Source organism: Rhinatrema bivittatum, chromosome 3 (assembly GCF_901001135.1).
Source record: "Rhinatrema bivittatum chromosome 3, aRhiBiv1.1, whole genome shotgun sequence".
NCBI classification, from domain to species: domain Eukaryota; kingdom Metazoa; phylum Chordata; class Amphibia; order Gymnophiona; family Rhinatrematidae; genus Rhinatrema; species Rhinatrema bivittatum.
This window is the reverse complement of record NC_042617.1, coordinates 5,900,608-5,916,695: the sequence shown is the minus strand read 5'-3', so window position 1 is coordinate 5,916,695 and position 16,088 is coordinate 5,900,608. Positions and strand designations below refer to the sequence as shown.

General features: G+C 45.0%; 1 protein-coding gene across 8 annotated transcripts in view; it reads left to right on the top strand.

The window, feature by feature from the left end:
* The window catches only part of TJAP1 (tight junction associated protein 1), a 248,742-nt gene that overhangs the window by 220,426 nt on the left and 12,228 nt on the right, over positions 1-16,088 (top strand). For all 8 annotated transcript variants that reach the window (XM_029592852.1, XM_029592844.1, XM_029592846.1 and 5 more), the window contains 2 exons: positions 14,825-14,932; positions 15,922-16,005. In XM_029592852.1, the coding sequence (XP_029448712.1) occupies positions 14,825-14,932; positions 15,922-16,005 (192 nt within the window). The remainder of the gene's footprint in view (positions 1-14,824; positions 14,933-15,921; positions 16,006-16,088) is intronic.

The following is a 16,088-nucleotide window of genomic DNA, read 5'->3' as shown; positions in this document are numbered from 1 at the left end:
TGCTAACCCAGGTGATGAAGGCTCCCTTTGAGACTCAGAATTCTTGTGACCTCAAGGTTACATTTTTTTGGTGGTGGTCAGTTATCCCAAAAGTCAATGCGTTCCAAGCCTTAATGATTTCTCCATCTTACACTGTTTCATCAGAACATGATAGTGCTTTGCACCTGCCTGAGGCGATTGACGAACTTCCCTCTTGGTCATCTATGCAGCTTTCTTCCCTCTGCTTCATGTGCATAAGTAAGAGATTGCATTTCATCTGTTGGATTGCAGGAGAGTTTGTGCTTCTCCCTGGAGTGGACTAAAGCCCTTAAGTTTACCCAACATTTATTTATTTATTTTTTATCTCAGCCAGCCTGATCTTGCAGTGACAAAGTATACTCTTTCTAATTGGGTTGCAAATTGCATTTCTCACTTATACCCTGACAAGTTTGACCTTAGAAGGGCATGTCGAAATTGGTTGCCAGTCAAAGGTCTTCTTCCTTAAAAGAGATATGCAAAGTTGCGGTCCACATGTTCACCAGTCATCATTGTCTAATGATGGCCTCTGATTGGGGTGCTACGTTTGGGCTGTCCAACCTACGAGGCCTGTTTGTTATTTTCCAGGACTGTCTGTGCTTCGTGCTTTATAGTTAAACAAAACATTGGTTACATGTTTTAACCAGTGGACGTTTGTTTTTGTCAGATCTTCCTCTTTTTTTAAAAATATTTGATGGCAACTCTTAACTAGTTAGTCCCATCTGTGTGGCTTATTGTACCTTTTTGTCATCAGAGTAAGGAGAACTTGATCTGCATTACTGTTAAAAACTGCTATCTGCATAACTGTTAAAAACTTAGACCCGCCATCTTCCATCTCGAGAAACTACAACTTCACAAAGGCCTCATGCAGCGAATATGCCACCGCACTCATAGACAAAATCAATAAGTTGAAAAAACAATTCCTTATTAGCTCCCCAACAAATGCCCCTGAAGACTTAAATGACAGTGGTCCGCATTCGATAGTCTCAAAACTAGAAATCAGTAAAATCATTGTTAAAGTTAAACCCTGCTACTCATCCACATGACCCAATACCAGCCAGTTCCTTGCAACAAGTACACCATGTAATCACTCCGACAATCACAACCCTAATTAATCATTCATTTTCAGAAGGAACTATACCACATGGATTAAAACAAGCAGTGAAAAAGCCGATCCCAAAAAATTAGTCCAGTAGAATTGACGATTGGGACAACTAGCATCCAGTATCCAACCTGCCATTTCTAGCAAAAGTTCTTGAGAAAGCAGTGTTATCCCAACTTAAAAATCACATGGAAGGTCACAGTATCTCTACCCAAATCAATTGGGATTTAGGAAACATCACTCAACTGAGAATCTACTCTTCTCATTAATGGACTGTGTTTTGCAAGGGCTTGACGCAGACAAATCTTACTGTCTTGTGCTAATTGAATTAACAGCAGCTTTTGATACTGTGGATCATACCCTATTATGCCATCAGATGAGAAACGTAGGGATCAATGGAATGGTTCTCAGTTGGTTCACGTCATTTTTATCTAACAGAACATTCCAAGTCAAATCTGGCAGCCATATATCAGACATTTTCCAGTGTGCTACAGGTCCCTCAAGGCTCAGCCCTCTCAGCAACTCTATTCAACATTTACATGCTGCCACTGTGTAAATTACTGACAAATCTAGGAATCACTTTCTTCTTGTATGCTAACAACTTTCAGTTTTACATTCCACTTGCCAGATCATTTGAAAACACGTCATCGATACTCTTTACATATATGAAAGCAGTACAAGAACTATCACAACTTAAACTGTCATTAAACCCCCCAAAAAAACAGAAATCATTTGGCTAAGTAGAAACCCATCAAAATTTAAACCACCCTGCCCTAGACCTGGGTAATTTTCAAATTAACCCCTCAAATCAAGTACGGGATTTAGGTATACAAGTGGATGAGAACCTCACAATGAAATTGCACATCAGTAAACTAATTAAGACAGGTTACACCAAGCTACGGATACTACGTTGGTTGAAACCATTATTAACTCTTACGGATTTCCGCACTGTATTACAAACTGTAATCTTCTCAAACCTTGACTACTGTAATTCCTTACTTCTAGGTCTTCCAACAAGTCAGTTAAAACCACTACAACTACTACAAAAGCTGCAGCAAGATGATTATTAGGATCAAGGAAATATGATCACATTACACCCATGCTGATGTCACTGAACTGGTTACCTGTACAATCCAAAATCTACTTTAAAGTATTAATGATAATATTCATCATTCACTTCAATAACACTGGCTTATTAAGAGCGACGCTTCAACTGCACAATCCTAAGAGATCCCAAAATAAAGGTCTACTGTCTATTCCCACAATAAGGTGCACACGTCTGATGCAAACGAGATTGCGTGTTCTCAGTTGCAGGGCCAAAGCTCTGGAAGTCTCTGCCTGAGGCGCTACATATTTTACCAGGCAGAAAGAAATTTAAACATGAATTAAAAATATGGGTATTCAAAAACGCTTACAGTTTAACATAAAACATCAGAATAGGCAGAAATACAAAAGTAAGAAGGACAAACTATGATAATCAAATTTTGAAGAATAAACCAAACGAGGGAATGCAAGTCTCTCAAAACTCACTAAGGCATGAAAATTATAATTTAATGTCAATTACCTATACCCTTAGCATTATGCACCAGATCAATTAAAAAACTCTAGAAAGTTACACTTGATAATGCCTGACAATGAGTACCACCTCTGTAACCAATCGTTATTTGTTTGAGTTATAACTATGAATGTCACATTATAAACCATTGTGATATATACATGGAATGACGGTATATAAAATGTCTAAATAAAAGACCCACAGTGTGGTCAGAAGGCTTTGCTTAGACAGCTCTGGAAGAGTCCTCCCTGCTGGTTAAGAGGTCACGTGACCCATTTGTGTCATGCCGTCAGAACAGGTCTCCTTCCTGGAGTGATTACTAGAATCTTGAACCCGTTGGGTTTAATTCTACTCTTATTTTCCTGTGAATGAATATATTTAACTGTTGCACAACTCATGGCTGATCTCTCTCTCTCTCTCTCTCTCTCTCTCTCATGCTGGCATTTGCTGTGGGTAATTCCTCTCGGGCTTCGCTCAGCCAGAGCTGGATGTATGCAGTTGAGCGTTTGTTTTCTTTCACTTGTGGTCTCCCTTGTATTCTGCGTTTGGTGTATTTCATCTGCTTGCTTTGACAGGAGGTGGAGCAACTTGAGTGATGACCACATGGAGAGCTGCTTCTGTCGGACAGGAGCACAAATGTATTTAAGCATTGCTTATATTCCACAGTTTTTCACTAAATGTTCAAAGCAGAGTACCGAAAACATTCATAAAAACAGGGTTAAACAACAAACATACAAAAACAATTAATACTGAAACACGCAAAATATTAATTTAAATACATTATTTTAAAAACATAAACCAAGTAAATAAATACCCTGCAATGACTGCTCTGACGTTACCATTTATTCCCTTGCACCAGTTTGAACTGTACACAGCCTCCCACTATCTACAGACTTTTTTCCCAATCCCCTATTTAGAAGCTAAGACGTGCCATGCTGGGTCAAAGCACCCATTCTCCGACACTGGTCAGATTAATGGGGAGATTTGTTCCTTGCTGCTGGTGGTGGTGATGGTCTTCGTCTACTAGCTAGTCTGCAGTTTATGGACCTGTCCTCCAGAACCTTGTCCAAACCTTACTTCATCATTTCAGATGTCACAGTTTAGTTATGTGTTAACTGAAAACGTTTGTTCTTAAATTTGTTGTACATCTTCTCCCAGTTGGTTTCATAGCACCCCCTAGTTCTGGTAGTATTTGAAAGGCTGCTTATGATTTTACAAGCCTCCTCTCCAAGCTGAAGAGGCCTAACCTGTTCAGCCTTTCCCCATAAGAGAGTCGCTCTGTCCTGAATTATTTTTGTTGCAGACCTCCTCTCTCCTTTTCTAGAGCCCTACCATAAATCTGTGAGAGACAGAATGATTGGAGAGTAGCGGAAACAAAAAGCAAACAAGGATATTCCTTTCGCAATACTTGCTAACATTCAATTTGCATTTTGACCGCTGCTGCACACCGAGCTGAGGACTTCAGTGTGTTGCCCACAAGGACTGCAGGATCTTTTTCCTAAAGTGTGGAGCCCAGCATTGTATACTTGTAGAAAGAATCATCTTGCCCCATGTCCGCATTAAATTTCCATTTAGATACCAGTTTCCTGGGCTCTCAAGGTCCTCCTTCAGTTCCTCACAGTCTGCTTGTCTTTCAACCACTTTAAAAAAAAATGTTGTGCCATCTGCAAATGTGATCACCTCACTCACTGCTCCTTTTTCCTGATCATTAATGAATAAGTTAAACTGCTGTGGTCCCAGTACAGATCCCTGGAGAACTCCACTCTTCTCCTGTCATTTAACTCGTTTGCAGTCCTCAATAAGACACGGTTTCCTATCTCGTGACTTTAATTTCCTGAGGTGTCTCTTGTGGGGGCCTTCATCAAATACACAGTATCAGCCAGCTTGCCCTTATCCACAGCCTTATTCATGCCTTCAAAAAATTCTGCTGGACTGGTAAAGCAGGACTTTCTTTTACTGAACCTGTGCTGGCTTGGCCCCGTAACGTCCAGCAGTTCAGTTCTTAAGCCATCGCGTCTCCCATTTTGGCCAGTGTTAATGTCAGGCTGACTGTCCTGCACTTCTCAGGAACTGCGGCAGGTTACAGATTACTCGTGGAGAGCGTGGCCTCTCAGTGTGTGGGTTTGCACTGTGTTGTATCCATAATGTGCTATTTCTACCTTAGCATTGCCCCACAGGATCCCAAGCTCCTCCTTTCTTTAATTTGATATTTGGCCTGAACTGTTTAAACGACCCGGGGCGGGTTACAGTAAAAAAAAATACATGTATATCCAGTCCAGTACTCAGAAGATCATTGTACCCAGCAAGGCAAAAGTCAAGCCGGAAGCAAAGACTCCTTCCCCAGTGTCACCCCTCCTTACCAAGCCATCTTCAAAGCCCCTGGAAAATAAGCGCAGTATTTATGGCACTTTTATTCTCCCCCGGCACAGGAGAATGCTTTCTCTCCTCCCACATCTTTCTGCTTTCTCTCCTAACTTTCCTTTCCTTCTGTGTCTCCCATCCCTTCCTACTCTATCTCCACACCATCCCTCCTTCCTCATTCCTCCGTCAAACCTCCATTTACGTCTCTTCCCTATCCACCCTTGCCTTGCCCAGCATCTGCCCTCTTTTGTCTCTTTCCTTCTCTTCCCAGCCAGTGTTCCCTGCCTCTTCCTAGCCTTTCCTCCTTTCCTTTCAACTATTCTTCTGCCTTTCTTAGGAAGCTGAATGGCAGGAATATGTCCCGCTGCCACCAACCACTCTGCTCCATCTCTTATCAGCACGCTGACCAGAATATTCAAAACTTGCAGGCTGACACTTCTGTCTGCTGATTTCATGATGCTTTGGGTATTTTTTGAGAATGCTTTGCTCGCGGTGGCAGCACAGATTGAAGCAGAGCAGTCAGGGGCAGCCATACGTTCTCCTGCTGCTCCTCCAGCTGGCACAGCTTTCTGAGTCGGATGACTTGGTTTAGGGTTTGCACAGCTACTGAAGGAATGCTGTGCACCTTAGAAAGAACACGTTGCATGTAGTATGTCTGTAATTTTGTATTTGAATTTCTTCAGAGCTCTGGAGTGAATACCATCGGGTCCTGATGATTTGCTACCATTTAGTTTTTTGAGTTTACTCTAGCACCTCTCCCACGTTTACACTGATTTGTTTCAGTTCCTGTGAAACATTGCTTTCCTATCATGTAGCCAGATGGACTAAAGACCAATGGGTTTGTGCTTCCCTGCCAGCAGATGGAGGAGGAGTCAGGTTTCAAAGCTGATGTCACCCTAGATAGACCTCTGCAGTGACCTCAGCCCTTCAGTATTTCTCCATCTCCAAGAGATGGAGACATGCTTTCCCTATGGGGATCGCTGTACCTTTTGGAAGAAGAAATTCAACTTTTAAATTGGAGAAAAAATTGAGCCCCGCTATCCTGTGGTGATACCTAAAGGTCCCTCCTCCAGTTGAGAATTCCTGAGGTGATTTCCAAGATCCCTCAGAGGTGCACCTTGGTCCAATAGCTGGTACCTGGCGTGGACTTTGCTGCTGAAGCAGCTGAAAAGCAGAGGATGCAGGAAGCCGAGTGCAGCAGGGACGGCCAAAGCCCTCTCCCCCCACAACCGGACACCATCTCTGTACTCAGCTGGTAAGCACTGAGCCCAGGTAAGGGAAAAAAAAAAGGATTTTCCGTTCAGAGACGTTGGAGGGTTTTGGTAAGACTTCCTCTGGTCTCCTTCCTCGCGTGCCATACGGACATTCCGGATCCCGTTGGGGTAAGGGAAAGAGGGCTTCCGAGCGAGTTGAGCGGCCCCCCAGTGGGCTAGGCCTCACTTCAGGCTTGATCAGCACACCGTGTGGTAGGCCGCGGCAGCGCCATCTTGCGTGTGTTTTTGTGCCCGTATTACCCACCATAGAGCTTCAGTGCACGCAGTGCGTCGGCTCTGCGCACAATGCTGTGCGCTACATACACGCACAACATATTAGGCGCAGAATACGAGTAAAGCCAGACGCACAGGCTGTGCGTGAGCCTCGCTGCAGCCCACGTAGGTGCCCGAAATCTGTTTTCATAAAATTTTAAGCACAAGCAGTCTGAACACGCAGTTACCATGGCCAATGGCTCCGGCAGCAAAGAAACATAAGCACCTTGCTCTCTGCCCTGCTTGTCATATTAGGGCTGCACAGTCTGACCTTGTGTCAGCAGGGTGAGGAAGCCCAGGGAGAGTTGGCCTCCCTGAACTTTGCTAAGCCCGGCTTCTCCCATTCAGAGGATGGGTCAGCCACAGCCTTAGCCGGAAGTACTCCGGATATGAATAACCCGGGACTGGGTCATCCATGGGAGAGGGAAATTTAGCGGCACCTACCCCAGTACCTCCTGGGCTAGGCATGGACCCGGCCGCCTTCTCTTGGGTGGAATTCTTTCAAGGCCTTCAAGCCTTCGTACAGGCGCAGTCTGCCACCTCACTTGCCCCTGTCCGGGCAGAACCTCAGCCGGTAAGCGCTTCCTCTCCCAGTCCTATCAGCGCAATGAGTGTCAAGAAAATCCACTCTCCGTTTCCAAAGGGGTGGTTGACCCAATTTTATGGAGTGTGGGCTCATATTACGACAGGTCAATGGGTTCTGTCGATCATAAAAAGGCTCCATATTAGAATTTACTTGACCAATGGTAGGCGCATTTATCATTTACCCCTGTGCTTCAAGATAAAGGAGAGAACATACGAAATGGCCATACTGGGTCAGACCAGGTGTCCATCAAGCCCAGCATCCTGTTTCCAACAGTGGCCAATCCAGGCCATAAGAACCTGGCAAGTACCCAAACACTAAGAAGATCCCATGCTACTGATGCAATTAATAGCAGTGGCTATATCCCAAGTCAGCTTGATTAATAGCAGTTAATGGACTTCTCCAAGAACTTATCCAGTCCTTTTTTAAACACAGCTATACTAACTGCACTAACCACATCCTCTGGCAACAAATTCCAGAGTTTAATTGTGCGTTGAGTAAAAAAGAACTTCCTCCGATTAGTCTTAAATGTGCCCCATGCTAACTTCATGGAGTGCCCCCCTAGTCTTTCTACTATCCGAAAGAGTAAATAACCGATTCACATCTACCCGTTCTAGACCTCTCATGATTTTAAACACCTCTATCATATCCCCCCTCAGTCGTCTCTTCTCCAAGCTGAAAAGTCCTAACCTCTTTAGTCTTTCCTCATAGGGGAGCTGTTCCATTCCCTTTATCATTTTGGTAGCCCTTCTCTGCACCTTCTCCATCGCAATTATATCTTTTTTGAGATGCGGTGACCAGAGTTGTACGCAGTATTCAAGGTGCAGTCTCACCATGGAGCGATATAGAGGCATAATGACATTTTCCGTTTATTTTATTTATTTATTTTAAAACTTTTATATACCGACGTTCATAAACATATCACATCGGTTTACAGATAACAGGGGGATAAAAAATATAATGCAACTGAAATGCATTGTATTCACCATTCCTTTCCTAATAATTCCTAACATTGACCTAGATTCATCATTTTGCTATAAAATTCACATGAATAGCGCCCGCGATAAAAAAAAAAAAAAAAAAAAGGGGGGGGGGGGCGCGTGGTTAAGGGAGTTTTTGAGATACCGCAAAGTACGCTATCTTACCAAAACGCATGTCAAATTTATTGCATCTGTGATATTTTCACATTGCAAGCTGCAAAGTGCACATTTTGGGCTTCTCCTGGCCAGCTGTAGAGAGAGAGAGAGAGACTATAAGAGAGTCTCTCTCTTATACCATATAAGTAAACTATACCACTGTAGGACAATCAACTACTGACTTGAGGCGAGGTTTTGTGGTAGTCTATGGTTTGAGGGGCAGTTTTACATGCACAATCAGAGGTAGGAACAGCACAGGACACATCCGTGAAGGTTTGATGTGATTTGGAGTGAGGAAAGGTACACAGAGATGAGATTTGTACATTGTATTCTCAGCCTAGCTTGATGCACTCTCTACCTATCTGCTATCAAACTAGGTCGAAAGTATACTGTACAAATCTCATCTTTGTGTACCTTTCCTCACTCCAAATCACATCAAATCTACACTGATGTGAACTGTGCTGTTTGTACCTCTCATTGTGCATGTAAAATTGCCCCCCCAAACCCTAGACCACCACCAAAACCTCTCCTCGAGTTACTAATTGACACCCCTCCAGTGCTATAAAAACTTGACTAATATGTGTGCTCTTTCTCTCTCCTCCACTCCCCTCTCCCCTAACACTCTCCTGCCCGAAACGGGATTTGCGATATTTAGCATAACCACAGCATAACACCAGGAAAAAATATGTAGTTATTTCCGGCATTAAAACGGGCAGTAAAGTGCATTACGCTATCACACACAATGTTAAACATCTCTCATTTTTATAAACTCCGCACAAACTCCTCCCTTTTGACTTTTAATTTTTAGAATTTCCATACACATCTCACGATGCGTTATCGCCTGCGATATGGCCTTATTGCGGCATTAGGGCCCTAACGTGATTTGATGAATGACACCCCCCCCACCCCCCCCCCCCATTGTGCTGATGATTTTAAAGTGTTATCCACTATGATGCCTAGATCTTTTTCCTGGGTGCTAGCTCCTAATATGGAACCTAACATTGTGTAACTACAGCAAGGGTTATCTTTCCCTATGTGCAACACTTGCACTTGTCCACATTAAATTTCATCTGCCATTTGGATGCCCAATCTTCCAGTCTTGCAAGGTCCTCCTGCAATGTATCACAGTCTGCTTGTGATTTAACTACTCTGAATAATTTTGTATCATCCGCAAATTTGATAACCTCACTCGTCGTATTCCTTTCCAGATCATTTATATATATATTGAAAAGCACCGGTCCAAGTACAGATCCCTGAGGCACTCCACTGTCCACTCCCTTCCACTGAGAAAATTGACCATTTAATCCTACTCTCTGTTTCCTGTCTTTTAACCAGTTTGTAATCCAGGAAAGGACATCGCCTCCTATCCCATGACTTTTTAGTTTTTCTAGAAGCCTCTCATGAGGAACTTTGTCAAACGCCTTCTGAAAATCCAAGTACACTACATCTACTGGTTCAGCTTTATCCACATGTTTATTAACTCCTTCAAAAAAAATGAAGCAGATTTGTGAGGCAAGACTTGCCCTGGGTAAAGCCATGCTGACTTTGTTCCATTAAACTATGTCTTTCTATATGTTCTGTGATTTTGATATTTAGAACACTTTCCACTATATTTCCCGGCACTTAAGTCAGGCTCACTGGTCTATAGTTTCCTGGATCACCCCTGAGGAGGGCACACAGACTGTCCAGGAGGGGGCAGTATTGAGAAATTGGAGGTCTGCACTACAGGAGGTCCTGAGGAAGACCCTGTAGGGTGCCCAAACAGTACTGAGAGTTGCCTGGGAGAAGTACAGAGAGAGAGGGCACATAAAGGCAAGCGATAAATTCCATGGAGAGCCCAGAGAGTGGCGCTGCAGAGACCCCAGCGAGTGAGTGGCCAGAGTGTACAGAGGTGGAAACTGCGCAGAGCCCAGAGGGAGGCGCTGCAGGGTTTCCAGATGAGGAAACTGCACAGAGCCCAGACAATGGCACTATGGAGATTCCAGCGAATGAGGATACATAGGAGCCAAGGAGGGGCTCTACCTCAGAAATAACAGATTCCAGGAAGCGGGCGCATCTGGTTATAGAGGAACCAGCACTGGTGTTTCCCCAGTTGGTCCATAAAGCTCCATCGGGAGGGAGTTCGAACCCAGAGCCAGCAAAGGACTTAAAGGACTGGGGTTGTGCACTCCACAAACAACGCACTGGGTGGTAGTCATGACATTGTCGAGGGTAACCCTAAGAGATGGGGCTGAACATGTCTCTAGGTACCTGTTCCCAAGCATAGCTGGTGGGAAGCCAGAAGAAGGGGAATGGGATGTCGGACTCTCCTGGATGGGATCCAGGAGGGAGTAGGGACACTTGGCCCAACGGGTCCAAGCTGAGGGGATGGGTATGTGAGACAGTACCCCTAGTTTTCCCTTATTTACCTGGCAGGACCAAGCTGGATGCCTATCTACCTTAAATTCCTTAAGGAGAGTATTCTCTATGGGCAGGATCCTGTGGGACATGTGGGGCTCAAACAGCATAACCAGAAACTGGGGAATAAGAGCTAGGATCAAAGTGTGATAACCAGACCAGGCCCAGGTCTCCAGAAGGAAGGCAGCTCCTGTAACGTAGCACTGTCCAAACACTGAGCTGAGACGAAGCAGTACTGAACTGTAAATAGAGAGAATACGCTGTTCTGAAGGGAAGACAGTCTAATGTGGTGCATGTGTGAAGCTGTAATAAAGATATTCTGCTTTAAGAGAGGCTGGAATCAGACTAGTTTGTCTCCAGGCCTGTGGGAATCACTGCTGTTTCCCACGTATTTAAAACAAATAGGAAAAAATATTTTTTTACTTAACGCATAATTAAACTCTGAAGTTTTCCAGAGGACATGGTGAAAGCTGCTAGTATAGCTGAATTTAAAAAAGGTTTGGACAAGTTCCTGGAGGAAAAGTGCATAAACCATTATTAAGGTGGACTTGGGGGAAATCCACTTCTTGTCCCTGGGATAAGGAGCATGGAATCTGTTTTCCTTTTGGGATCCAGTCAGGTACTTGCAACCTGGATTGGCCACCGTTGGATGCTGGGCTTGATGGACCTTTGGTCTGACCCAGTATGGTAAATCTTATGTTCGTATGGTTAATCTATAAGGTGCCACCCACTTCGCTCAATGTTGCTACACCAGGCTGAACACGGCAACCCTCTGAATATTTTCACCACAGTCCATTTCGACTGTCGGATCATTTGTTCGTTTAGAGGACATAAGTGTCAGAATGCTTCAAAAGCTACAATTACCCAGTGGATTAAGGAAGCCATAGTGTCAGCATAGATTTGTAAAGGTCTGGTGGTATCTGAAAGTATTCAGGATTATTCCACGAGAGCCCAGGTGTCATCTTGGGCAGAGTGTCAATTTGTGTCACCGCAAAAAATGTGTAGGACCACTACTTGTTCCACTTCACGTTCCCTTTCCAGATATTATTTGCACATGCTGGCTTAGGACGCGGCTTCTTTTGGAGCTAGCATCTTGAGAACAGCGCTTTCAGGGCCCCCTCTCAGGTTAAGGTTGGCTTGGGCTACATCTCAGGTATTTGGACTAGTCTGGTAGGGATAATAAGGAAAGTAAAATTGGGGATAGACTTAAAGATCTAAATATGTATATCCTAGAGGAAAGACAAGATAGAGGAGACATTCAAATATCTCAAAGGCTTCCATGCACAGGAGGTGAGCGTCTTTCAATGGAAAGGAGGCTCTAGAATGAGGGATCATGGGATGGAGTGAAAGGGGCAGACTCAGGAGTAATCTTAGGAAATATTTCTTTATAGAGAGGGAGGTGGATGTGTGGAACGGCCTCCCAGTGGAGGTGGTGGAGACGAGGACAATATCTGAATTTAAGAAATCATGGGGTTAAATACAAGGCCTCTCTAAGGGACTGATGGGAATTATAAAGCTAAGTTAATGGGTGGATGGGCAGACTGAATGGGCCATACAGTCTTTTTCTGCCATCAAATTTCTAATTTTATTTTCTGAAGTCCTACCAGACCAATCTAAAGTCCCATTCAGTGCCCTGCTCCTTCTGTCAGTATTCTTAATGAAGTAGCTTTCTGACTCTTTAGAACTCCTTCATTACATGGTACAGTGCTTGTAGAGGTTCACCTATGTTTGAGTAGTTTTCATGTTGGATTAAGTTTACCCCTGCTTGTGGAGGAAAAGTTGCTTTGGAAAGTGAATACTGAGGTGCTGCAAGGGGCGCACTGCCGTATAAGGCTGATTCCAGCAAAGCTTGTGTTCTCTGTCTCCAGACAATTGGACTGGTCTGTAGGATTTCAGAAAAGAAAATTAGCAGGTTAGAAGCCTAATTTTACCTTTTAGGAGATTTTAGAATAGTGATGTGGGCAGTAAGGCTCAGTCACCTGGACTATTATAATTCCATTCACATGCGTCTGACTACAGGTAGTCCATAACCTTGCGGCAATGATAGTGATAGGCCGCAGTTACTGGAAAGCGCTGTTGTACTGTTTGTTGTTTTCACTGGCTTCCACTGGCTCAGCATATTAAATTTAAAGCGCTGTGCTCCATTTTCTGCACTTTTAACTGATGGGTCCAAAATATTTCAGCAACAAACTGGTCTTGTTCCAGCCATCTTGATGCTTGCAGTCTTGCCGAGCATTGAGACTAGAGATACTGCTTTAAAAGTTTTCTGTCTGGTTAAAACTAAGGAGCGGACCTTTTCAGGAGTTGCTCATTTTCTGTGGAGCCTGCTTCCATTACATTTGAAGGCAATAGAGGATCAACCCCTGTTTCGTTCTGTAGTTTATTCTGCAGATCGATGTCTGGCAGGTAGTTTTTTTAATTGGTGCTCATGATTTATTTAATTGGGTTGGGGATTCCTGATTGAAGGTGTGAGTTGATGAGATGGGCGCACAAACACTCAAGGTTTGTGGGGTATGAAGAAAGCAAATGCTATGATCTTACTATGTTTATCTTAGCATTTTTAGAATTAATTTTAGTATTGACATTGTGATAACACGTTACATTTTATGTATGATGCCTAGAAGATTATATTTTAAACTTTTCTCTACTTTGAATGAGTTTTTGCCCAAAACTGCAGAATAAAATTTACATTTTATCATAGTTTCCCTTTTCAGTTAAATGTTGCTGCAGTAGTTTTGTGTTATTCTCCCTCCATTACTAATCTCAAATTTGATTGGGTTACGATCAGTATTAAAAGCGACTGTGTTACCTCCTGCATCAGAACCTATGTTCTCTTGAGGACTAGATGTAAAGTTGCCCCCTCTCTCATCGATTCTAGGACCAGCTGCTCCACCAATCAATCATTAATGCTTTTAGAAATTTAACCTCCCTAGCATTCTGGGGAATTGAAATCTCCAATTGAAGTAGCCTTTCTAATCTCCATTGGCATTTCTTTCATCATCCTGGCCAGACGACTTGTAGTATACCCCCACTGCTATACTCTTCCATAATCACACATGGAATTTCGGTCCATAGAGATTCCAAAGTGAAGTTTATTTCTTGAAAACTATTATCTGACTTGACCGTACATCAGAAGCTGCTGCATCAACCTTTGACTCAGGAAACAATATGTAATAATTGACTTTTGTATGACATGTTTAGTGCAAGGTACAACAACCTGTGTATTCTATATGGCATGGGTGATGCAGGGTGTGACAGCCTGCCTCTGTTGTATCTGGATGGGACCAGGGCCATCCTTGGAGAGCAAACTGGGTTGACCATCCTGAGCCCTGTCTTTATGGGGGGGCCCCATGTTACCACGGTGGTCATGTTCCCTTTCCACGCAGCCTGAAGCTGCCACTCTCCTCTATTGTAGCCCATATGGCAAAGAAGAGCCGCTTACAGCATCTGCTCTGCACTCCAGGCAGTAGGAGACTGGGGCTGGCAAGTTCAATGCTTCTAATCCTCTTCCGCTGCCACGGGTTCCTCTCTTCCCCCTCATTGGTCAAACAATTGACCTGACTGGTACGAGAGGGAGAAGAGCCTAATGTCAGCAGGAGGCCTTGGATCCCTGCCCTACTCTCCTGCTGATCTGGGCACAGTGGAGAAAGGGACATGAGGGAGAGGTCCCCAGGGAGCAGAGCGGTAGCCATCAAGCTAGGGATGAAGAGATTGTGTTTGTGGGGTGGGAAGAGTGAGTTTGGGATTCAGGGATGGCACTGGGGAGCAAGGCTGTCTATTTGAGGGTGGGAGGTGAGGTGCAAGTGAATTGGTGCAACCTCTCTGGCCATCACTTCTGGTGAGCCAGGAGGTAGTGCAGATACGTTGAGACCCTCCACCCCCTCTTATCTCCCAGGAAAGGAGAAGGCTGCCGCTTCTCCCCACTCCCTATTCTTCCACCTCATAGTGGAGGGCCCACTCCATCCTATTCACTCCAGGCCCTGCATCTCACTAGGTTCAGCCCTGGGGGAGGCAGTGCAGGGTGGAACAGCCTGCGTGTTGTGTACTGGGGAGAGGTGAAGCCATGCAGGGTGTGACAGCCTGCGTGTTGTGAACTGAGGAGAGGTGAAGCCATGCAGGGTGTGACAGCCTGCCTGTTCTGTACTGTAGATTAAAAAGGCTGAGATGGATAAGAAGACCCTGGACTGGGAAATAGTAGAGCTCACGAACAAGCTGCTGGACGCCAAGAGCACCATTGACAAACTGGAGGAGCTGAATGTATGTATCCTTTATGAGCACTTCTACTACGGCACCTAACAGAATTTTCCTGACCTGACCCCTCAGCATATCCTTCCCAGCCCTGACCTGACCCCTCAGCATATCCTTCCCAGCCCATCACACATAACCTTCCTGACCCACCGTCACCGTCCCTACCCACTGCCCTGTCAATGGTTCCCTGACACCCCCTGCCCACAGCATAACGTTACAGATCCCCTGCCCCCTCTTCCCTCTCCCAGCATATCCTTCCCGACCCACCACCAGCCTGTCACTGGTTCCCTGACACCCCCACCCCCAACATAACCTTCCTGACTCACCGTCACCCTCCCTTCCCAGCAGAACCTTCCCGACCCACTGCCCTGTCACTGGTTCCCTGACACTGCCTGACCCAGAATACATTTCCTGACACACTGCCCCCCCCCCCCCCCCCCCCCCCCCCCCCCCAGAATCTTCTCAGCCCATTACCCTGTTGCTGCTATGCTGACTCCTGGCACTCAGCCTTCCCGACCCAGACCCCTTAAACACAAGGTTCTTAGCTTGTCCTTACCAGTCCTTCTTGCTGCTACACAGAGCCCCCCATCTAGCCATCTCGACCCACCACCCTCTCACTGCTACCTAAATGCAGACTCCCAGTATATCATCGTGACTTGCCACTCTGTCATGGCTACAAAGATTCCCGAATAACCATCCAGACCCAGGCCTGTGCACACGACCTTCCCAACCCAGACCCCTAGCATAACCAGCTCACACCTTCCCACCCCTCTGCCCCATCATTGCTGCTTGGCCCATGGCGTGATCTTCTCAAGCCTCCGTCCCTTCACTGGTACATTAGACCTCTGATGTGTCCCCACCCAGGTTCCCAAACTGGAGCAGTCACGGAGTCCCTGTACCACGCTACATGCCTGGCATAGATGCTCTCCTTTGGTGACCCTTAGGTTGCTCGGTTGCGCACTCTTCCTGCTTGCTCACTGTGTTATTACTGTTTGCAGGAGCGATATCGTCAGGACTGTAATCTGGCCGTGCAGCTCCTAAAGTGCAACAAATCTCACTTCAGGAACCATAAGTTTGCAGACGTGAGTACCAAGCTGATTCCTCCTCTCTTTCCAGACTGCCATGCTTGCTGATTTTATGACTTGTTTCTTTACCTTAAACTTGT